We start from the raw sequence: 24,489 nt of genomic DNA on the forward strand, positions 1-24,489 counted from the left end.
TTTTGGCATGCTACTTGTCTTGATTTACCTCATCGGTGTTAAAAACCTTTTTTTAAGAAAGAATAAATGGTGAGGTTAAGACTTTTTGTTGATGAATAAGTATGAGAAATTTAAGGAAATACCGGTGATATCTTATTATGGCATTTTATGATTTGATGAGATCGAGGTATAATTCTGAGTGGCCCTTTTATTGACTATGGGCTACACTTTTATATTCACCGTTGATATGCTCGAGGTATCAATTTTGGGAGGCCCATTGATACATATTCAGGGTTATGTCTTCGATATTGATGGGATCAAGGTATAATTTTGGGTGACCCTTTTATTGACTTTGGGCTACACTTTTATATTTGCTATTGAAAAACTTAAGGTGTGAATTTCGGGAGGCCCATTGATACATATTTTGGGTTATTTCTTCGATATTGATAAGCTCGAAGGTTGTTCCGGGCGCTCCATGATACTTTTAGGGAATATTGATCATATCTACTAGTTTGCATGTATGCATTCTTCCAATATTTGTGAGTTGAGATTGTTAATGTGACTACCTAATTAGTTGAATTTACTTGACTATTGCATGTTCCTCCCATACCCTATTTCCCAATAATCATAGTTTTATGCTTCTCCCATATTATTATTAGTATAATCGTGCTTTTTATTATGTATTTGTTCTTCCTAATCTCGGTCGGCTTTGGTACTCATAGTTCGAGCCACCCTCAGCACGTGCCTAATCATCCATAGTTGTGCTAGATCCTGATTTTAGTGACCTCCCTGCGTTGAGAGACTTGCTACTTTCCTTTCTTTGTACTGGCTTGTATTTTAGGATAGTCACTTATATATTGTATATACATATTTTCAACTTTTGTGCTTAGTAGCTCCTGTATAGGTGACACTAGGTCTGAAGTTGGTCTAGCATCAGCTCGTCTTTTGGTCACTTTTGAGGCCTTTTTGTATATTTTGTATAATATTTACATATATATACCTTGGACCGACCTTTATTTTGTTATATTCTTCTTGCTTCAGCCTTTTTATGTTTTAAATTATTTATTTAAGTTGAGGTTTGACGTCCGCTTGATTTGAGTTTAGCTTGCGTACTCAAAGGTTATAATAGGTGTCATTATGGCTCGAATTTGGATTGTGACATAGTAGTATCAAAGTTTAGGTTCATTAGTCTCACCATAATAGGAGCGAGTGTCTAGTAAATTCCCGCGGATAGGTACGATGACGTCAGTACCTAATCTTAGGAGACTATAGGATATTGTTAGAAATTGATTCACTATTATTGTTTCTGATCATGCGCTAATTATAATTAACACCTCTAGATCTTGTTTGTTTCACTATTTCTCAAATGGTGAGGAAGAAAACCACTTAGGGTGGACGAGCACCCCCCTTGTGCCTACAAATAAAGCCCCAGCTCGAGGTAAAGGTCAAGGTTGATACAAAGACCGGGTAGCGCCAGGCTGCAGCACCAGCTGGTGAAGGTAGGCCTAGCCCAGCCCCCACCCGTATTCTTGGTCACAACAGTGTTACAAGATACTCTAGCCTAGATCCTCAGCTTCATTAGGTATGTCTCGAGTAGAGACACTATCTAGCACTTCAACCAGACCTTAGGTCCGAGAAGAGGCTCAGACCTCAGGACAGGCAGGGGAACAGTATGATTAGAACCTAGTCCTATAGCCTACTACTACAACTCTCCGTTTGATGATTCAGTCTAATCCTATAGTTATTCAGTATATGGCAGCTAGACCAGATATGACAGCGGAGGAGCAGAAGCTGTTGGGAAGGTTTATAAGATTGGCCTCGCAGGCGAGGATGACCATGAGTTTTTGGATAGTTCCTAGGAGAGGTTGCATAACCTCGAATTAGAAGAGTACCACGGGGTTGATTACACTGCTTTTCAGCTGGATGGACTAGCAAAGCAGTGGTGGAGATCTTATCTTAGCTGCAAACTCATGGGATTACCGCTGATGTCATGGACTCAATGCTCCGAGGCTTTCTTGGAAAAGTATGTACCCTATAGTTTGAGAGAGAGGTTGATAGATGAGTTCACAGAGCTGGTATAGGGATCGATGACAGTCATAGAGTATGAATCTCAATTTCATAAGCTATCCAAGTATGCCACCATGATCATGCTAATAGAGGAAGAAAGGGTGCATCGGTTTGTCATAGGGTTATCTTCTCCTTTAAGGTTGGCTATAGAGCAGATTATTACATCGGGCTACTCATTCTTTCAGATAGTACATCATGCCTATACTATTGAGTCTATACATCATGAGTCCTACGGAGGCAGCGATAAGAGGCCTCACCGCTAGGGCAGTTTTAGTGGACGCCGATTACATGGTAGTGGTTCATTTGGTAAAGATCATCCACAACAGTATCCATCTAGTAGACCAGTTCAGGCAGCCTTACAACTTACAAATAGTAGATCAGCGGGTACCGATAGTAAAGCAGTCAAACTTCAGGCCAGTGTTCTCAGGGTTAGACTTTTGTTATTTAAGTTGTATTGGACATTCAGGTTCAGTTGGGACAACACAGGGTCAGCAGGTTCAGGCCCCCAAGGCCCTAGTTCAGTCACCCAGGAAAGGTATACAGGGTGGCAGAGGTGATTCTCAGAGTATTAGGGGTGGTTCCCAGACAGGTTGGACAGGTGGTAGAGATGGACGAAGTCAAATGTATGCATTTTTGGGTAGGACGGAGGCAGAGGCATCAGATGCCATCATTATAGGTATAATCTTCATCTCTCATCAGCTTGTTTATGCTTCATTTGAACTGGGTCTACTTACTCGTATATGCCTACTTGTTATGCTACTCGATAGGATATTTTATGTGACCCATTACGTATGCCTATATGTGTAAAAACCCCTATAGGTAATTCCTTAATAGTGGATCGAGTGTATTGATCCTTTGTGGTAACCATCTTAGGGTATGATACTAGAGTAGACTTGATCATGCAAGATATGGTAAATTTTGACTTGATTCTAGGCATGGATTGGTCATCTACCCATCATGCGGTTTTAGATTGCTTCTCCAAAACCGTTACCTTGTGTACACCCAATATTTCTCCGATTGTGTGGGCATGTACAACTAGTCATATACCGTGTTGTATAATCTTCTTTCTCAGGGCTCAACAGTTAGTGGGAAAGGTGTGTATACCCTATCTTGTTTATGTTTTCTACACCAGTGTTGACACTCTTTCTGTTGATTGAGTTTTGATGGTTAGAGAGTTCCCTGTTGTTTTTACCATTGATCTACCTGGTCTTCCTCTTGAGCATGATATTGATTTTTGCATTGAGGTTCAGCCGGTTACACAATCAGTCTCTATTCCACCATATCGGATGGCTCTAGTTGAGTTGAGGAAGCTTAAGGTACAACTCTAGGACCTCTTAATTAAGGGGTTTATCAGGCCCAATGTGTATCCCTGGGTGCTCCTATTCTGTTCGTGAAGAAGAAGGATGGTACCTTGCATATGTGTATTGATTACAGACAGCTGAATAAGGTAACCATCAAGAATAGGTACCCGATGCCAAGTATTGATGACTTATTTGACTAGCTTCAGGGTGTAGTAGTGTCTCTAAGATAGACTTGAGATCAGGGCATCACCAGTTGAGGATTAGGGAGGAATACATCCCTAAGACTACTTTTAGGACTCAATACGGCCATTATGAGTTCTTAGTCATGTCTTTTGGGTTGACTAATTCTCCCACAAAATTCATGGACTTGATGAATCATATGTTCATACCCTACTTAATATCCTTCATCATTGTGCTTATTGATGACATCCTAGTCTACTCCGAGAGCAGAGAGCAGCATGAGCAATATTTGAGAATAGTACTTCAGACCTTGCGAGATCAACAAATGTATGCCAAATTCACTAAGTGTGAGTTTTGGCTTGAGTTTTTGGCATTCTTTGAGCACGTGGTATCCAAGAATGGGATTATGGTAGATCCGGTGAAGATAGCAACGGTTTTTGATTGGTCTAGGCCCACTTCTCCTACTGAGGTTTGTAGTTTTATCGGATTGGCAGGATAGTATAGATGGTTTGTGAAGGGGTTTTCCTCTATTGTAGCACCTCTGACTAGATTGACTCAGAAGAATGTTCCTTTCCATTGGTATGATAAGTGTGAGCCGAGCTTCCTGAAGCTCATAGCCTTGTTAACTTCAGCTCCGATTCTTACTCTTCCTGTTGAGGGCCAGGGATTTATAATGTATTGTGATGCTTCAGGTGTTCACTTAGGTTGCATTTTAATGTTGCAGGGTAGAGTTATTGCTTATGCTTCTAGGGCTAAAGGTACATGAGCAGAACTAGCCCACACATGATTTAGAGTTGACAGCGGTACTCTTTGCATTGAAGATTTTGAGGTATTACTTATATGGTGCCCATTGTGAGATTTACACATATCACCATAGTCTTAGTACATCTTCCGGTGGAAAGACCTTAATTTAACGCAGAACAGATAGTTGGAGTTGCTGAAAGACTATGATGTCACTATTCTCTATCTCCCCGAGCAAACAAAATATAGTAGTAGATGTTTTGAGCCAGAAGAGGGTGAGTATAGGGAGTTTGGCATTCTTATTAGTTGAGGAGCGACCTTTAGCTTCAGACATTTAGTCCTTAGCTAACTAGATGGTCTGTATTGATATTTCTAAGCCAGGTTGGGTACTTGCAAGTGTAGAAGCTAGGTCTTCCTTGATGGAGCAGATTCATTGTCGGTAAGAGGTAAGGCATTGTATGGTAGGAGATGTCATTCCCCAATGGGCTAGGTTGATGCTTTTGAGGTTAGGCATTGGGGCACTAGTTTAATGCATGATTCGATGGATAGAGTTCGTATGATCCTAAAGAGGCTCTGTACTGCCTAGAGTAGGCAAAAAGGTTATACTAATAGGATGGTTCAGCCTTAGGAGTTTATGGTTGGAGATCAGGTATTCCTGTGAGTGTCTTCTATGAAGGGCATGATGAGATTCGGGAGGAGGGGTAAGCTTAGCCCCAAGTTCATCGGCCCTTTTGAGTTCCTGAGAAGAGTAGGGGACGTAGCACTTTTAGGTGTTCACCCTGTATTCCATATTTCCAATGCTGCGGTAATAATTCCAAGTTGAGTCTCACATGCTTTAGTGGTATTCGATTCATCTTGATAAGTCCTTAGCTTTGAGGAGGATCCAGCGGCTATTTTGGACAGGTAGTTAGAAAGTTGAGGTCTAAGGAGATTTCATCGGCAAAGGTCCAGTGGAGGCATGATTAGGTCGAGGAGGGTACTTAGGAGACCAAGAAGGACATGTGAACCCAATATCCTCATCTTTCTAATCCATCAAGTATCGTTCTTCCTTGACTTTCAAGAACGAAAGTCCTTTTAGTAGTGGATGTTGTAATGACCTCAAAGGTTATTTCTGTGCTTTTGCATATTTTTATAGTTTTAACCCTTTCCTGTAGCTTCTTTATTTCTCTTATGTGATGTTGGGAAGGGTAACACACTCCCCAAGGTATTTGGTTGATTTTTGAGGTAGTTTGGCCATTTATGAGGCTTAAGGCTTGAAAGAATTGACTTTAGTCAACATCTAGAGATTCATTGTCGTATGGAAATTCCAACAGTTTCATTAGCTTCAAAAGATCCATTTTGGTCTAGAAGGGAGGTTGGTTTGGGCTTTGGAGTCTTTTTTTTGAGTTTGTGTGGTATTTGTCATTTTAACTTTAAGTTTTGGCCAAGTTTGTCTTGCATCAATATTTTGTGTAAATGCGCTCGGATGAAAAATTCCTTCATTGTAGTTAGATTCGGAACATTGGGTTTGGTCTAGAATGATCTTTGGTTCAGTTCCCAAGGTGCTCGTAATGAGTTTTAGGCTATTTGTATGATTTATGTGTTTTCATTTAAAAATCATTTGCTTAGATCAATATTTTGTGGAAATAACCTCCGTTGGAAATTTTTTTGATTCCATTTAGTCCAGAATGTTCTTTCCAATTAAATTTCATATATCGTTTGCGTTCATGGGACTTTGGATGAGGACGGAGCATCAAAATTCAATTTTGGCCTATGTTGTGACTAGTAACCTGAGCAACCTATTTATCAAAGTTTAGGACATGAGTTCTTGCTTGTTTCTTATCCAAATGCAGTGATCCAAAGGTCTATTCTGTGAGTTTTCATGAGAAGAATGTTGTGATGTCATTGGAATTTGCCATTGAGACTCCGGTTTAGGTAAAATTCCACTTTTAGCTGCTGTAATGGGTGTATGTTTTGGGTGAGTTTTTGAAGAAATTTAGGACTTGATTCTTGGGTGTTCTAGGTCCAAATTTAGCGATTCAAGAAGCTTTCAAGTGTGGTTTTTCGAGGAGAACACGCTGGTGAGTTTGGAAACTGATTTGGAAGCTTGTTGGAGGTAAAATTGATGCTTTAGCTGCTGCCTCGACCATTTTCGAATTCAATTTTTTTAAAATTTTGGAAGATGATTTCTTGGTCATTTTAGGTCTGAATTTAGTGATTCAAGAGTCAAAATTATGGGGTTTCTCTTGAGGATCATCGTGGTGTGGCTGGTTTCAATATTGGGACCTTGTTTCTAGGAATTTCAACAAAATATTGGTTGTTACCATAGTTGTCTCTTTTAGCTTAGCTTTGGAATTGTTGTTGCTTATTGATTTTGTGGTGGTTCCAAACCCTAATTTTGTTCCAATTTGGGATATGAGTTTGAGGGAGCTGATTGGGACCTATTTTTGCTTATGATATTGAATTGTTGAGCCCGAGGTCGTTCTTTAGATACATCAGAGTCTCAAGTTAGTAATTTGGTTCATTTGATGGGATATTTATCCGGCTTGAGTAATATATAATTTTTGACATGCTACTTGTCTTGATTTACCTCACCGGTGTTAAAAATCTTTTTTTAAGAAAGAATAGATGGTGAGGTTAAGTCTTTTGGTTGATGAATAAGTATAAGGAATTTGAGGAAAAACTGGTGATATCTTATACATGGAATTTTATGGTTTCATGAGATCGAGGTATAATTTCGAGATAGCCCTTTTATTGACTTTGGGCTACACTTTAATATTCACTTTTAATAAGCTTGAGGTGTTAATTACGAGCAGCCCGTTGATACATATTCTGGGTTGTTTCTTCGATACTGATGAGCTCGAGGTATAATTCTAGACGACCCTTTTATTGACTTTGGACTACAGTTTTATATTCACCATTGATAACCTCAAGGTGTGAATTTCGGATAGCCCATTGATACATATTCTCGGTTATTTGTAAGACCCCAAAAATGTGAAATATCCAAAACCAAGGAACAAAGGATGAAATTTCATAAAGTTGTAGAAATTGGCACCAAGTGCTGAACACGGAGGACATCACGAGTCGTGGTATGTATCACGAACCATGGTAGAGGTTCAGAGACTTAGACAGTAGAGGACAAACCACAAAGGATGACCAAGGACCATGGTGAGCACCAGGGCTATGAAGCCTTCCGTTGTGACCCCTCCCCAAGACCCTCATAAATTTTCCAAAGGCAAGGTCCACGGATGAACACCACAGATCATGGAACCCTCCACATACCATGGTGTTTCCTCGTGATGGACACCCTGCAAATCTACCTGCGGAACCTGTACCACGACAAACTTTCATGGCCCATCGTACCTTTCATGGCCTGTCATGCCTTTCACGGCCCATAGTGCCTTGCACGGACCATGAAGAGGTCCTGTGGTGAAATTTTAGAGACCCTTTTCTAAGATATTTTGAATTCCCTTGCGACAGGACCCCACCACGGACCGTGGGGAGAACCACAGACCGTGAGGGATCCCCTTGAAGTCCTTTTTGTCCATTTTTTTAGAGGGATAATTTGGTCTTTTCTACATTTTAATTCAAAGTTATGTCATTTTGAAGGTAGAATTCACCCATCTAAAGACCCTAAATCCTTTCAATACCTCATTCTTCACACCTAAAATCAAAACCCTCAAATCCTCTTCTCTCAAACTCATCTAAGAACTTCAAGGAAAAGCTAGGATTTTCATCTAAAGGCATTTCAAGTCTTCTTTCTTCTTCAAGATTCCATAGGGATTTTGTATTCTCAAGGTATATGGATTTTTTCATGTATAAGTAATTCCATCCATGGAGCCCAAATGTTTTCTCGCAAACTAGCACTTCAATTCTAAATGATGAATTCTCATGGGCTTTTACATAATTATTCTAAATCCATAGATTATGATGTATTTGAAGTTTAGTTATATATATATATTGATGTATATTGACTTTATTTCATCAAATGAATGATTTACAAAAGTCTATATGAAGGCTTGAAAAGGGTTTTAAGGCATATATGGTGGGTTGTTTTAAGATGTGTATTTTGATGCATTTTCATCACTCTCATGCATGCAAGTATTGTTTAGATGCACTTGAAGGTTTTCATGAAATGAACCCACCGAATTTTCTTATGTTAAAGTAAAGTTGAAATGAAAGATTGACTCCAAATGAATGATATGAAGCAAATGCTTGTGTAATGGGAGTCTTATGAAATGACTAATTTACGAAAGGGCTTCTTAGCCAAAGTAAGATTTCATTTTGAAAGGACAATTCTCGCATTGAATCAAATGAAAGGTTTTAATGAGTTATTCCACTAAATGATTATTTTATGTTAAAGTTATATAAATACTTATACCATTATGATATTTATATGTTATTCTGTGGGGTTGACCTGGCACCAAATGTAGCATGTTGATGGGGACTCAACCTAAAGAGTCCTTAAGTAAATTCTTATGATGCATTAACTATGCGCCAACATAGGGGCCCTTGTCAGCTATTCTAGGCTAGTGGATCCACGATTAGCCATTAAAGATAAATTTAAAGAAATGTTAAAGTTGGTGGAGTTATACCTAGCTAGTAGTCTCCCTGTGCCAATGTAGGAGGTTATGTTGGATTTGATGTAATAGTTCGCATGGTCTTAAATGTCGGTTATGGTCATTTTCCCACAAAATGAATATTTTAAGGTTCTATATGATATTTCTCATGCATGCATTCATTATTTCATATTGTGAATATATATGATTTGATGTTCTTCATTTTAGCATTCTCTCATACTTAGTACATTCAAAGTACTAATGCATATATTTTCCTACATGATATCACCATGTAGGAACCGGCATTGTTCCACACTCTCCTCCCTATGGCTAAGTTGATCATTAAAGTCTACCACTTTGGTGAGTTCCCATGTTCTGGAAACACCCTCCTAACCTATCTAGCTTATGTTATGTTTAGACATTTGAATTATATTTTGGTATTTGACCTAATCTTGAGGGTGAGCTAGGGACATGTCTTAGCCTCCACCAAATCTTAATGTAGAAGGTATTAGTGGACATAGTAAAAGATGATATGTTGACTTTGACTCCTACTGAACGCGAAATCCCTTAGTCTTAACTACCACTTATGTTTCCACTTATTGTTGTTTATCATTACCAAAGAAATTTTCAATGAATGCTAAGAAGCTTGGGTGAGGTACCTCTGAGTGCTTCATTCATCATGTCACGTGTAGGCCCTAGGCTTGGATCGTGACAAACTTGATATCAGAGCCCAAGATTTTGAAATGGTCCTCAGAGTCCAACATACCATGTCAAATTGGGTCTTGTACATAGTTGTGAAGCGTGCCACAACTATGAATAGGAGACTATGGGATGTTTAGGAAAGTATTTACATCTTTCAAATTCATGTCGTGACTTTGAGTGTCCAAATATTTCCTCTAACTAATGACTCATTTTGTGTTCTCTAGATAATGCCTCGAGGAAGAGCACCTCCATGAGCAAGGGTTGATGATGAGGATTAAGGTCATCTGATTCTTGATGTCCCATATCATGAGGAAAGGGTAACCAATGCCTAGTTTCACAATACCATTACATTGTTGGATCAAGCCATAGCCAACCAAGGGCATCAAGGTGTACCTCCTCCTCAAGTGCAAAATCCGGCCTCTAGGATTTGAAATTTCCAAAGGATGAATCCACCTTAGTTTAATGGTTCTAAATACGATGAGGATCATATGGAGTTCATCAATGAGGTATACCGAATTATGGGTATCATGGGTGTGCCACCAAATAAGAAGGCCGAGCTAGTGGCCTAGCAACTCAAAGGTGTGGTCTGAGTGTGTTATCAGAAATAGGTTGTTATGAGCAATAGGTTGTTGAGTGGCCTATCAACTCAAAGGTGTGGCCTGATAGAATGGGAAGAGTTCAAGGGTGCCTTCCTAGACCAATTCTTCCCATTGGAGTTAAGGGAGGCCAAAATCAATGAATTCATCAACCTCCATCAAGAGAGTGTGAGTGTGAGGGAATACGCCCTCAAATTCACGAAATTGTCAAAGTATGCTTCCTTCATGGTCTTCGACCCCTGTGCTAGAATGAGCAAGTTTATTTTTAGTGTCTCGAGCTTGGTATCTAAGGAGTTCAAAATGACCATGTTGGTCGAGGAAATGGACATCTCTCGTTTAATGACTTATGTTGAACAAATCAAAGAAGAGAAATTGAGGGAAAGGTCTAAAGGGTTTAAAAAGGCTAGAGTGGATAGTCGAGGGTTCAACCCTCAAAGGTTCGATTATGCCAACAACGAAAAAGGTCAAGGTGGGCAATGATTTGTAGGACAAGTTTCTGCCAATACTCCTCCTCCCAAGTTCAACAAGGATAAGGGTCCTAATCCAATGTTAGAAAAAGGGTTCATAAGGCCAAGCATTTCATCATGGGGTTCTCCCATGTTATTTATGAGGAAGAAGGATGGGTTGCTTCAAATGTGCATGGACTACTGGAAATTGAATAGGTTGACCATTAAGAACAAGTACCCAATCCCTAGAATAGATGAATTATTTGACCAATTGCAAGGGGCGAGCCAATTCTCCAAGATCAACCATCAATCTGGTTACCATCAACTAAGGGTGAGGGAGTGTGACATTCTCAAAATAGCTTTCCGAACAAGGTATGGTCACTTTGAGTTGTAGTGATGAGTTTTGGTTAGTGAATGCGTCGATGGTATTTATGGACCTAATGAATAGGGTGTTAAAACCCTAGCTTGATACTTTTGTTATGGTCTTTATTGATGATATTTCAATCTACTTTTGGGGTGAGAAAGAACATAAGAATCACTTGAGGGTTGTGCTCCAAACGTTGAGGGATAGGAAATTGTTTGCAAAATTTAGTAAGTACAAATTTTGGTTGAAGAAGGTGGCATTTCTTCATCACATAGTGTCTGATGATAGAATCAAGGTTGATCCTAAGAAAATAGAGGTGGTCAAGAATTGGCCTAGACCATTATCTCCTTTTGATATTTGGAGCTTCTTGGGTCTCACGAGGTACTATAGAAGGTTCATCAAAGAGTTTTCTTCCATCTTATCTCCTATGATAAAATTAACCCAAAAGAAGGAAAATTTCATATGGATGGATGAGTGTCAGAAGAGATTACAAACTTTGAAGGATCGACTTATGTCTACTCCTATTTTAAATCTACCAGAAGGATTAGAAGGGATTGTGGTTTATTGTGATGCTTCGAAGATTGGTTTGGATTTTGTATTGATGCAAAATCGTAAGATCATAGCCTATGCTTCTAGGCAATTGAAAGTGCATGAGCATAACTATCCTACCCATGATCTTGAGTAGGCAGCCATTATTTTTGCTTTAAAAATTTAGCGGCATTACCTCTATGGGGTACATGTGGATGTGTACACCAATCATAAAAGTCTCCAATACATTTTCAATAAAAAGGACCTCAATCTAAGGAAAAGAAGGTGGCTAGAGCTCCTCAAGGACTTTGATGTAAGTTTGCATTATCATTTGGGTAAAGCCAATGTGGTTGCCGATGCCCTTCGTAGAGTGTTTATGGGAAGTGTGGCCCATGTTGATAAAAGGAAGAGGGATTTGGTAAAAGGTGTTCACCGATTGGCTAGATTGGGGGTGAAGTTATGTAGTACCAATGACAATGGCATGGATGTCCAAAAGGGGTCAGAATCCTCCTTAGTGGTGGATGTCAAGTCAAAGAAAGACCTTAACCCGAAAATTATTGAGTTAAATAAGTTGGTGAAGGAAAATAAGGTAGAGGTCTTTTCAGAAAGGGGAGATGGGGTGCAATACTACCAAGGTCGGTTATGTGTTCTGAATGTTGACGGATTAAAGAGCTTGATTTTGATGGAGGCTCATAATTCTTCACAGTCCATTCATCCCGGTTCGATGAATATGTATTGATACTTAAAAGATTTTTATTGGTGGGGTGGTATGAAAAAGGACATAGCAAGATTTGTGTCTGAATGTTCGAATTGCCAATAAGTAAAGGCCGACCATCAAAGGCCGTTTGGCCAAGCCTAAGACATTGAAATCCCTACTTGGAAGTGGGAAGATGTGAATATAGATTTTGTAGTAGGATTGCCTCATACCAGGAAGCGCCATCATTCGATATGGGAAATTATTGATAAAATGACTAAGTCAGCTCACTTCCTACCGGTTAGGACTTCCTATAGTGCCGAAGACTATGCCAAGTTGTATATTCGAGAGTTATGAGGTTGCATGGTATGTTGTTGTCCATTATTGTGGATTGTAGTACCCAATTCAGCTCTTACTTTTGGCGGTCGTTTCAAAAGGGCCTCGGAACTAAGGTTAACGTAATCACCGCATTTCATCCTCAAATCGATGGGTAAGCCAAAAGGACAATCCAAACTCTAGAGGATATCATAAAGGCATCCGTGTTAGTATTCAAGGGGCGTTGGGATGATCAACTTCTGCTCATTGAGTTTGCCTATAATAATAGTTACCACTCAAGTATCGAGATGGCGCCGTTTGAGGCTTTGTATGAGAGAAGATGTAGATATCTAGTTGGGTGGTTTTAAGTGGGTGAGAAGACCTTATTGGGTCTTGACTTGGTTCTTGATGCTTTAGAGAAGGTAAATTTCATTAGACAAAGGTTGAAGGCATCTCAAAGTTGTCAAAAGTTCTATTCAGATATTAGAAGAAGGGATCTTGAGTTCCATGTGGATGATTGGGTGTATTTGAAGGTTTCACCCATGAAGTGTGTGGTTTGATTTTGTAAGAAAGGGAAATTGAGCCCTAGGTATGTAGGGCCTTATAAAATCTTAAAGCGTGTTGGCAAGGTTGCCTATGACTTGGAATTGCCTTCGGAAATGTCCATGGTCCATCTTGTGTTCCATGTGTCTATGTTGAGGAAACGTGTAGGAGATCTAATTACCATAGTGCCCTTAGAGATATTGCATGTTGAAGAGAATTTGACCTATGAAGAGGTTCTGGTTGAAATTTTAGACTGACAAATCAAGAGATTGAGGAACAATGAAGTTGTATCCGTTAAAGTCCTTTGGAGAAATCAACAAGTTAAAAGTGCTACATGGGAAGCGAAAGCGGATATGATGAAACGTTACCCTCATCTCTTTCATTCTACTCAATACCAAGGTACTAAGTCATTCATGCTCAAGTATTTAAGTCTCTTATGTTTCAGTTTTCCCAAGTCTTCATACGCATCCATATTCATGAAGTTGAATTTTAAAGTTATAATTTATGCTAAAGTTTAAAGATTTCATATTTGATGCATTTCCAGTGTCATTGTATATATGTTGGGTTGCTAGTTCTCATTCCATGTTCCCATCTATACTAATTATTCCTATTTGAGGATGACGGTTCCCAAGAGGGAGATATTATAAGGCCTCAGAAATATGGAAGGTCAAAAATCAAGGAATAAAGGATGAAATTTCAGAAAGTTGCAAAAACTGGTACCAGGGGCTGACCAAGGAAGGCATCACGGGCAATGGTATGTATCACAGACCATGGTGAGCAACCTTGTGAATCATCAAGATTATAGTCGATGCAAATGCTAGCATCATCATGAACACAGAAACAATCAAGAAAGTAAATCCCAGAATTAATTTCTGAGGAAGTGACCGCCTGAATTCGTGCACCTGAAATAAAGAGGTAAGAATTGAGAGAAAAGTGATCATAGAGGTCATAGAAAAGGTAATGGAAAGCACATCCCCAATAGTGAAAACCACAAAGAAGGGTTGGTCCAAGAGGACGGGATAACCCGTGCTTTGACTTGGACCACCTGGGATAGTATAGGTTGCAGCAAAAGCCACTGTTGCAATGAGCACAACAACTATTGTACAGTTCTCAGCAGTTCGTTTAAGCCAATCTTTCGTTTCTGAATGAAGTGTAGCATTTGCTTTAGTGAATAACTCTTCTGCCGTCTTGCCTTCTTCATTAATAATTTCGAAATAATCAGCTGAGCAGACGTTTTTCACACACTGCAGGGATGTCAAAATTACTTAGTCATATTCCATGCTAAGACATAATCAATGAAATAGAAGTGTCTTTATTCGAATAAAAATGAGGTAGTTCATGCGCGCAGTTCAATATGTCCTAAATGTTACTCTCAGTTTCATTAGAAGATTTGGCCTATACAAAAAAAAAATCTAACTCCACATGAAAGGCAACAAAAAACAACAACAACAAACCCTTTGTAATCCCACAAGTAGGGTCTGGAGTGGATAGAATGTACGTAGACATTATCCCTATCTCATGGAGGTAGACAGATTGTTTCCAAAAAACTCTCGGCTCAAGTGCAGCAAATTGATGGATTTTCATAAAGGAATATTAACAACAACGAAATAATGCGGTAAGTGATTCACGTAAGACAACATATTGTAGCATCTATCAAAAGCAAGAAACTACATGTATATGGCTAATACTATGGCATATAGTGTGCTTTCAGACTCCCACCAAGCCAAAGCCCGCCAAAAAGCCAGACAACTTAAGTAATCAAATGAGATGATTTATAGAATTTCAGATGCCAATAATGTTGGGTTTAATTGATAGTTTGAATGGAAAATTGAGGGGAAAAGAAGTGGAGGAAAAAAATGATATGTTCTCTCTTGCTTTATTAAATAAGCTTTGGTCCCACATAGGTGGTGGAAAGGAAAAGTCTCCTACTTAAAAGTAGAAGCACTCCTTTATGTTGTTACTGTTTAATATTTTCCAATACAGTTTCATATACTGTTATTATTTTCAGATTCATTCCAGATTCTGTCTTTTATTACTTTCAGAAGTTATTGTTACTGTTTAATATTTTCTAATACAGCTTAATAACAATATTAAGGAAATTATTGTTATTATTGTTTTCTGATTAAACTGTATTTTATTTTTGGAGACTAAAATCTGTGTGATTTTCTACTCCGTATGAAATAAATATTCTGACTTGAAGAGTATAAAAACTTCATTGGAATATTGAAGTTCATACTTGTACAACGATTTGAAGAGTATAAAAACTTCATCGTTGTTTTTGTAAAAGGTCTGATATTCTGAAATATTAAGACAGTTTGTCTATTTTGACAGTGAAAAAAAATGAGAAGTGATACTGCTACTACTTCTGCGACTGTTGCTGCAACAAGCCGCACTTCTGCGCCACCGGCAGAAAAACCAGAAAAAGTTTCTGGAGACAACTTCAAAGGATGGAAGCAAAGGGTGTTCTTTTGGCTTACCACTCTTGGTATACAGAAGTTCACCAACGAAGACCCTCCTGTGCCCGCTGCTGATATGCCGGCCAATGAAAAATTTATGATTACTGAGGCATGGACACAGACAAATTTTCTATTCAAGGGCTACATCCTAAGTGCTTTGGATGATGATTTGTACAATGTCTACAGTGCTGTAAAAACTTCTAAAGAATTATGGGATGCACTTGAGAAGAAGTACAAAACTGAAGACGCATGTTTGAAAAAAATTGTGGTTGCTAAGTTCCTAGATTATAAAATGATAGATAGCAGAACTGTTGGAACCCAAGTTCAAGAACTACAACTTATTTTTCATGACCTTATTGCTAAAGGTATAGTAGTTAATGAAGCATTTCAAGTGGCTGCGATGATAGAAAAATTGCCTCCTTCGTGGAGAGATTTCAAAAATTATCTAAAGAACAAGCGTAAGGAAATGAAGTTGGAAGATCTTGTGATTCATCTCAAGATTGAGGAAGATAACAAAATAGCAGAAAAGAAGTCGCGTGGAAATTCAACAATTATGGGAGCGAACATCGTTAAAGATACTACTCCAAAGAATAAGAAAAGGAAGCAACCTTTTGGAAAGAATCAGGAGCAGAACAAGAAAAAGTTCAAGGGCAATTGTTATAATTGTGAGAAAGTTGGCCACAAAGCTCCAGATTGTCGTCTTCCAAAAAAGGACAAGAGAAAGCGACAAGCCAATATGGTTGAAAATAAAGAAGGTATCGATGATCTATGTGCAATGCTATCAGAATGCAACCTAGTAGGTAATCCCAAAGAATGGTGGCTTGATTCGGGAGCTACTTCGCATGTGTGTGCAGTCCGAGAAGCCTTCTCTACTTATTCCCCTGCAGCACCTGATACGACGATCTATATGGGAAATTTTGCAACTGCTAAGGTTGAAGAATATGGAAGAGTATTTCTGAAAATGACATCCGGCAAGGTGGTGACGCTGAACAAAGTTTATCATGTTCTATAAATGTGAAAGAATTTGGTGTCTGCCGGTCTTCTTATCAAGAATGGATTCAAGTGTGTTCTAATTTCAGACAAAGTAGTTGTCAGTAAGAATGAAATGTATCTAGGAAAAGGCTACCTCACTGAGGGTCTTTTCAAACTAAATGTAATGGTTGTTGATGATAATAAAGTTTAAGCTTCTCCTTACTTACTTGAGTCAAATAATTTATGGCATTCACGTTTAGGACATGTCAATCATAAAACCTTGCGAAAACTGATTAACTTAAATATATTGCCTAACTTTGATTGCAATAAATCAAAATATCAAGTATGTGTTGAATCTAAGTATGCTAAGCATCCTTATAAATCTATTGAAAGGAATTCTAGTCCCTTAGAATTGATTGACACAGACATTTGTGATATGAAGTCTACACCAACTCGTGGTGGGAAGAAGTATTTTATAACTTTTATTGACGATTGCACTAGATATTGTTATATGTATTTGCTTAATAGTAAGGATAAAGCAATTGATGCATTTAAGCAATACAAGAATGAAGTGGAAAATCAATTGAATAAAAAGATAAATATGATTAGAAGTGATAGGGGTGGAGAATACGAATCTCCTTTTGAAGAGATATGTTTAGAATATGGAATTATTCATCAAACTACTGCCCCTTACACACCACAATCAAATGGAATTGCGGAAAGGAAAAATCGAACATTAAAAGAAATAATGAATGCTTTATTAATAAGTTCCAATTTATCGCAAAACTTGTGGGGGGAAGCTATCCTTACAGCTAATTGAATACTCAACAGAGTACCCCACAGCAAAACACAAACTATTCCATATGAACTATGGAAAGGAATAAAATCCAACTTGAAATATTTCAAAGTGTGGGGGTATTTAGCAAAGGTCCAAGTTCCTTTTCCCAAAAGGGTAAAAATCGGACCAAAGACCGTGGATTGTGTTTTTATTGGCTATGCTACAAACAACAAAGCTTATCGATTTTTGGTTCACAAATTGGACAATTCTGAAATTAATGTTAATACGGTAATTGAATCAGATAATGCTGAAGTTTTTAAAAATATTTATCCATATAAAACTAAATGTGAGTCCTCAAGTGAAAGATCTAAACGACCAGAGTAGAACCAAAGAAAAGTAAACCAACCAAAGAGGATCCAAGGCGTAGCAAACGTCAAAGGATATCTACTTCCTTTGGACCAGATTTTGTGACATTCTTGCTTGAAAATGAGCCTCAAACATTTAAAGCTGCAATGTCTTCTTCTGATTCAGCATTTTGGAAAGAGGCAATCAATAGTGAGATTCAATCAATTTTAAATAACCATACATGAGAATTGGTTGATCTTCCTCTTGGAAATAAACCTTTATGATCAAAATGGATATTTAAAAGGAAAATAAAACTTGATGGCACTATTGATAAATATAAGGCAAGACTTGTGGTCAAAGGTTATAGACAAAAAAAAGGCCTTGATTACTTTGACACATACTCGTCGGTAACAAGGATAACATCTATTCGGGTGTTAGTGGCATTTGCAGCTGTATATGGTCTTGAAATCCATCAAATGGATGTTAAAACGGCTTTCTTAAATGGAGAATTGGAGGAAGAAATTTACATGGAACAACCTGAGGGTTTCATAGTTCCAGGTAAATAAAGGAAAGTGTGCAAACTTGTTAAGTCACTTTATAGACTTAAACAAGCACCTAAACAATGGCATGCGAAATTTGACCAAATAATGTTGGCAAATGGATTTAAGATTAATGAGTGTGAAAAATGTGTTTACATTAAAAATACTCCAAATCATGAATTCATTATTTGTTTATATGTTGATGACATGTTGATAATGAGTAAAGACATTGCCGATGTAAATGCTACAAAGCGTATGCTTGCTAGCAAATTTGACATGAAAAACTTAGGGGTTGCTGACTTGATCTTAGGAATTAGGATCCATAAAACTCCACAAGGTCTAGCATTATCACAGTCACATTATATTGAAAACATAATTGATAAGTTCGAGTATTTAAATTTCAATGTTGTAAAAACTCCAATTGATGTAAGTTGTGCACTTCAAAAGAATGAAGGTAAAAGTGACTCATAATTGGACTATGCATGAGTTTTGGGAAGTTTGATGTATATAATGAATTATACACGACCAGATATAGCATGTGCTATCAGCAAGTTGAGTCGATTCACGAATAATCCCAATAAAACTCATTGGATGGCAATGAAATGAGTCTTGAGGTATTTGAAACACACCCAAAAGAATGCTTTACATTATAATAAATATCCCACAGTAATTGAGGGATATAGTGATGCAAACTGGATCACCAGATCATCTGAAGTTAAATCCACAAGTGGATATGTTTTCACCGTTGGTGGAGGAGCAGTGTCTTGGAAATCATCAAAACAGATATGCATCGCCCGCTCTACAATGGAGTCTGAATTTATAGCTTTAGACAAGGCTGGTGAAAAAGCTGAATGGCTACGAAATTTTTTGGAAGATATTTCATTTTGGCCCAAACCTTTGGCACCCATATATATACATTGTGATAGCCAAGCGGCAATAGGGAGGGCAGGAAGCATTATGTATAACGAAAAATCGTGTCACATTCGACGGCAACACAATACTGTTAGACAACTACTCTCTAGTGGTGTTATCACTATTGACTACGTAAAGTCAAGAGACAACGTATCGGATCCACTAACAAAAGGCCTATCTAGAGAGGCTGTTGAAAGATCATCGAGAGGAATGGGGTTAAGGCCTAGGACAAGTCATCATGGCGGTAACTCTACCTAGTAGACTGGAGATCCCAAGAACTAGGTTCAAAGAGATCAAACAAAGTTATGATTGGCGGTTCAACATTGTCAAATAACTCAACCCATTCTCGTGATGATGACAATGTTCAGAAACAAAGGATAAAACCTTAAGGCTTTTTAATGAGTTAATAAATCATTAAAAGTTTTTTAATGATTATCTAAGTCTGGCGGAAAATGACTAGATAGTGTGTCTATAGGACTACACGTTTAGAAATCACCTATGTGAATGTGAATTATAAGCCGCTTCAAGGGGAATGACGGTAAAGGCCCATTCTCTATGCATTCACGAAACTAGGCGGTGTTCATGGCTGAAACGAACACAACCATGAGAACCATAGATGGTTGATGATTAATTGTGTGACTTATGTTGTCTAGTTATACAAAAAAGTTCGACGGTTCAAAGATATCGTATCTACCGATTGATCGAGTATATCCTATATAAGTTCACTATGGAAAGTTCAAAGGGAAACCTACTTATCCAGATGCAATTAATCTTCGCTTGTATATCACACACTTATTCGTGCATTCATTTATCTTGTAGACATTCCCCATTCATGTGGGGGATTGTTGGGTTTATTTAATAGTTTGAATGGGAAATTGAGGGGGAAAGAAGTGGAGGGAAAAATGATATGTTCTCTCTTGCTTTATTAAATAAGCTTTGGTCCACATAGGTGGTGGAAACGAAAAATCTCCTACTTAAAAGTAGAAGCACTCCTTTATGTTGCTAAAGGATCAAGAATAGGGTCTCCCCTCGCGCCGTCATCGTCGCTTGCTCGGCTCGGCTACGACTACGACTACGACTACGGCTTTGGCTTCGGCTTCGAATTTGGATTTGGATTTGGTCAATTGATATGATTGATAATCTTTTTGGACCAAATTTCCTTTAAATTTTAATTAATTAATATTATTTATTTATTTAATTAATTAAGTAAAAAAAATTCTGACTCGTGACCCGCGACCCATTTCTTTCTCGGATTAATTTAAAAATATTTCCCTCCGTTTTTCCAACGGATTTTTGAAAGGTTGCAACCTTGTCCGAAAAGTTGCAAACCTTTTCTCAACAGACAAATCTTTTTCCAACATATGCCTTTTCTTCAAAGGTGTAAACAGTCTATATATATCTGTTAATCCTCAGAATGTTCAATACGAAATTTCTGAAATAACATCTTCTTCTTCTTTCTGCACTTCCTAAAACTCGTGTGATATACAACCTTCAAGTGGTTCGCAGTCACCAAAGATTTCCAGTACCTCTACTTTTGTGAGTAAATCGTTCTATCCTGGGAGGAAAGATTTCAAAACCTCGGGTACTTTGAGGGGAATAATTTCCTTAAGGACACACTGTGTCTTCAGTGGGCTCGATTTTGTTCTTACAATAATTTTTCATACACTGTTATTATTTTCAGATTCATTCCAGATTCTGTCTTTTATTACTTTCAGAAGTTATTGTTCCTGTTTAATATTTTTCAATACAGTTTAATAACAAATAAACATAACTTAAATGACTTAAAAAGATTGTTGGCAGTGTACATCATCTTATAAGGTTGAATCAATTATTGAGTTTTACCTCAAACAAGAGCAAATTCTCTTGCAATAGCAAAGCAGGGCTTCTCATATCTGCAATTTCATTGTCCTGATGTTTTACACCAACCATATGAAGTATGGTATTTCCCTGATGAGTGACTTTTCTCTTGAGTCTCCTCATTGGCATTGCCATTTTCTCAACTATGTTGAAAATTTGCATCTGGCGGTACTTGATCGCAACGTGCAAAACATTACGACCTTTACTGTCAACATACTCCACAGCTTGGGGATATGTTTTCAGTATCTGATCTACAATGTCTGTGCAACCTGATTTAGTTGCCAAGATCAATGGTGACTCAGCTATTTTTGTAACAGGTTGTCCTGCTTGTGCAACACCATCTTGTTCCTCTTTTTCTTGGCTTTTTAAAACATCTAACATTAGTCTATATTTGTGGGATCGAGGGTTGATCTGATTTACTGCAGATTGCGAATACTCCCAAGAAGTATCCTTTGCTATCAAGAACTTGGCAAGTTTCAAAACTGATTCATACCTCTGTTTTTTCTTACGCATACGCTCCACCAAAGGCACTCTATAACATTTTTCAGCTTCTCAAGGAAAAGAAAAAAGAAAAAAAGAAAAACAAAATTGATGAGTGAAGTTGATTGGATTGCTTCTTGCAGAGGTGAAATAGATTGAAAAAAGTACAATGCAATTGGGTTTTTATGTTGCTGATCAGTGAGCATGGTCTTACTACATGTAACGTTTTAATTTATTTATTTTTAATTTTTTTTGCATATGTATAAACAGTTTTAGCTAAAAGAAAGGGGAACATTTGAACCTACAGATCTGCCTTTGAAGTGATGAATATCTTGTAAGCTACCCAAAAAATAGAAGGCGATGTTCCAACTTTTTTATGTAGGGTATATGGAGTTTTATCTGCTTACACCCTATCCTCTCCAAACCTCACTTGTGGGATTACAATGATTTGGTGGTGTGGAGCCTTACCGGCAGCCTTATGTTCAGTTGAGAGATCTGCAAACATCCGACACAATTTTTCAAGTAATTAACAATATTTTCACTAATATCAAGAAAAAGAAATGATACTTATGATTAACATTATATTCGTTTATAAAATTTTAGATAAATTGTAGAACAAGCAACGATGTCTCTGAAAATTCAACTAGGTGGAGTTCAAATATTCCATCAGTACAAAACCTGTTGGAAATTATATATCAACACCACAAATTTATATGAAAAACATCAAGATGAAGGTTTGATAATATGAACAAAGAACACAGAATTGAAGGCTTGAAACATGCGCAAAACGCTTTTCTAAAAATGATATTTGTTCCCTCTCCTCTACGAGATTTCTATGGGATTGTATGCCAAATAATTTTAGTGGATATGACAAACTTGTGACTTTTTGCACAAAGCAAATAGTGAAAAAAATCCTATTGGAAAGCAATAGCTTGAACTTGGTCATTTGGAATAGAAAATTATTATTTGGAGAATGTTGTAAAGAAAAATATTTTGTAAAGTTATGTAAGAATCTGCAGAATTTAGACTTGAAAAGAATTGATGGTAACCAAAGAATGAAAGGACATACCTTCATTTAAAAACACATCCTTTCATTTAGCTGTGTAGAAAAAAAAATCAGATCATACAGAGCGGAGCAGCTGGAGTATCTTACGAGTGTAAATGGATCTCTGGATATAACCATTCTTCTCTCCACTTTCAAATGCTTGTCGGTTGCATGCAAGAAGTTGAAGAGCAGTCATTCCATCTGCATCTCGTCCATTTACCAAATATTCGTACTTTTTAGCAATCGACAGGCCCAAACCTGTATGATGAAAAACAGAAAAAAGAGGAAGAAAATAGAAAACAATGAAAAAGAACTCAGTTAGGGAATAAAAAGAAGCAAGGTTAAGGCATGACCTACAAAATAGAAAAAGCAATGGAGACACCAATGGTAAAGTTAATTTCCCTGATGTCAATGGAACTTATTGTAATATTTTTGGAGGAAGTTGAAATTAAATCCCTTTCAGATATAGGACGACAAAATAAGTTTGAGGACTCATTGATCAAAGAAAAGGGAAGGTCCTGCTTCAAAGACAGAGACCCTATGAGATTTTAAAACTCACCAAAGTGCTTAGCGCGTACAGCAGCATGAAGAATTGTGGCTCCACCAAGTTTATAATAACAAGCCTCGCGTTGATTAACATCAAAATATCGATTCACTTGTTCATCAAGAAAATCAAACATCTCTGTTTTCCCATAACGAACAGCACGGCATAGAGCAGTCTCTCCACTCTTCTTGCGCATACCAAGTAATTCAGGTTCTCTATCCAATATTATCTTCGCAGTTGAATCAACTCTGTCAAAAGTGGCTATTCATGAAGAATGGTATTACCCAAACCATTACGATGCTTTAGTCCATCTACAGGAAACTCAGGGAATCGCATTTCCAACTCTTTCAGTAAACAGAGAACCAAAGCTGTTTGTTTAGAGTAGGCAGCCACTTGGAGGACTGTGTCATCGTGCACGGTTAATATATGCAATGGCCCCGCTTCCAGTTCGCGACAGAGTTGTAAAACTTTATCGTTCTCTTGTTTCATCAATGCATCGTAAAGCTTCTTATTCATGTCATGCTTTCTTTCATCTTCAGATAAGAATTCCATGAGTAATAGCAGAGAGCTCAAAGAACAGAAGATATATGTTTTGGTCATCCAAATTTCCTACCACAAATATGTAACAAGGGTTGAGTTATTATTTCATAAAGTCAACTAATTTATTCTTCATTCTAATTTCCTTCAATAAGAAAAAGTGATTTTCTAGAATAATAACTATTATATAACAGAGATGCTGTATAGAATGATGCATATTGATTGTGACAGAATTGGCATCCCAAAAGGTTTTGGGTGGGAATCCAGGTTCAACTTTTTTAAGACATTATGAATAGAATATATTATGCAAATCATTCAAGTCATTCTAAATTATCATTCAAGTGATACCAACATGTGAAGAACACCGGTGCAATGAGAACAAATCTCACTCGTAGGCCTAAACACTTTAATATGATAGGGACCTTTGAGAGATTATAGTGGCATCACAGCCATATATATCTTGAAACGTCTATGCAAAGGGAAGCATAAATTAAAAAAAAGTTGAATCTTTTCTAAACAGGAAGCACCAAAATTTGCAGATAGATAAGCAAACAATCATAAAAAGTGTGAAAGACTAACAATTATGAAAAAGGGATTGCATTAAACTTAAAAAAATAAATTTCTATTAATATTTGTGTCATCCAAATGCATATGCAAGTGCACGCGGTTGTGCATGTAATATAAGTTTTTGAGTCTAGATATCATATTCATAGAGATTTGACAATTAACAATTTACAAAATTAAACTAATGTTAATTACTAATTCAAGCAATAAATCCCAAAGTTATTATTTTGAATTAACTAAACTAAAAAGAAAAAAAGAACTAACTAACAATTATCTAACGAAGAGCATACTTTTTACGTAATCAATGAGATGAAATCATTCTAGGTCTATGCATTCACTAGCAATCATGTTGAATAATCACTAGAACTGACTATGATTTTCTATCGGGTTACTAATTGTAGGTTGATTTCACTTATTTAGCATCATGTGGATTACTCTAAGATTACTTGACTATTCCTACGGCTCA

At 37.5% G+C, this 24,489-nt stretch overlaps 1 protein-coding gene across 3 annotated transcripts; it reads right to left on the reverse strand.

The window, feature by feature from the left end:
- Positions 1 to 20,727: 20,727 nt before the first annotated feature.
- Positions 20,728 to 23,578, reverse strand: LOC129876373 (ankyrin repeat-containing protein ITN1-like). Of its 3 annotated transcripts, none has more exons than XM_055951794.1 (3): positions 22,938 to 23,578; positions 22,487 to 22,636; positions 20,728 to 21,828 (listed from the first exon to the last, which is right to left on the reverse strand). In XM_055951794.1, exon 3 carries the CDS (start codon positions 21,364 to 21,366, stop codon positions 20,821 to 20,823), a length of 546 nt encoding a protein of 181 aa, XP_055807769.1. In that variant the 5' UTR covers positions 21,367 to 21,828; positions 22,487 to 22,636; positions 22,938 to 23,578; the 3' UTR covers positions 20,728 to 20,820. The 3 variants fall into 2 exon arrangements, 2 of the variants coding, with proteins under 2 accessions (XP_055807769.1, XP_055807777.1); XR_008763370.1 differs by having other exon boundaries at positions 22,403 to 22,636.
- Between the last annotated feature and the right edge of the window lie 911 nt (positions 23,579 to 24,489).

This window comes from Solanum dulcamara, chromosome 2 (genome assembly GCF_947179165.1).
Source record: "Solanum dulcamara chromosome 2, daSolDulc1.2, whole genome shotgun sequence".
In the NCBI taxonomy this organism is placed as follows: Eukaryota; Viridiplantae; Streptophyta; class Magnoliopsida; order Solanales; family Solanaceae; genus Solanum; species Solanum dulcamara.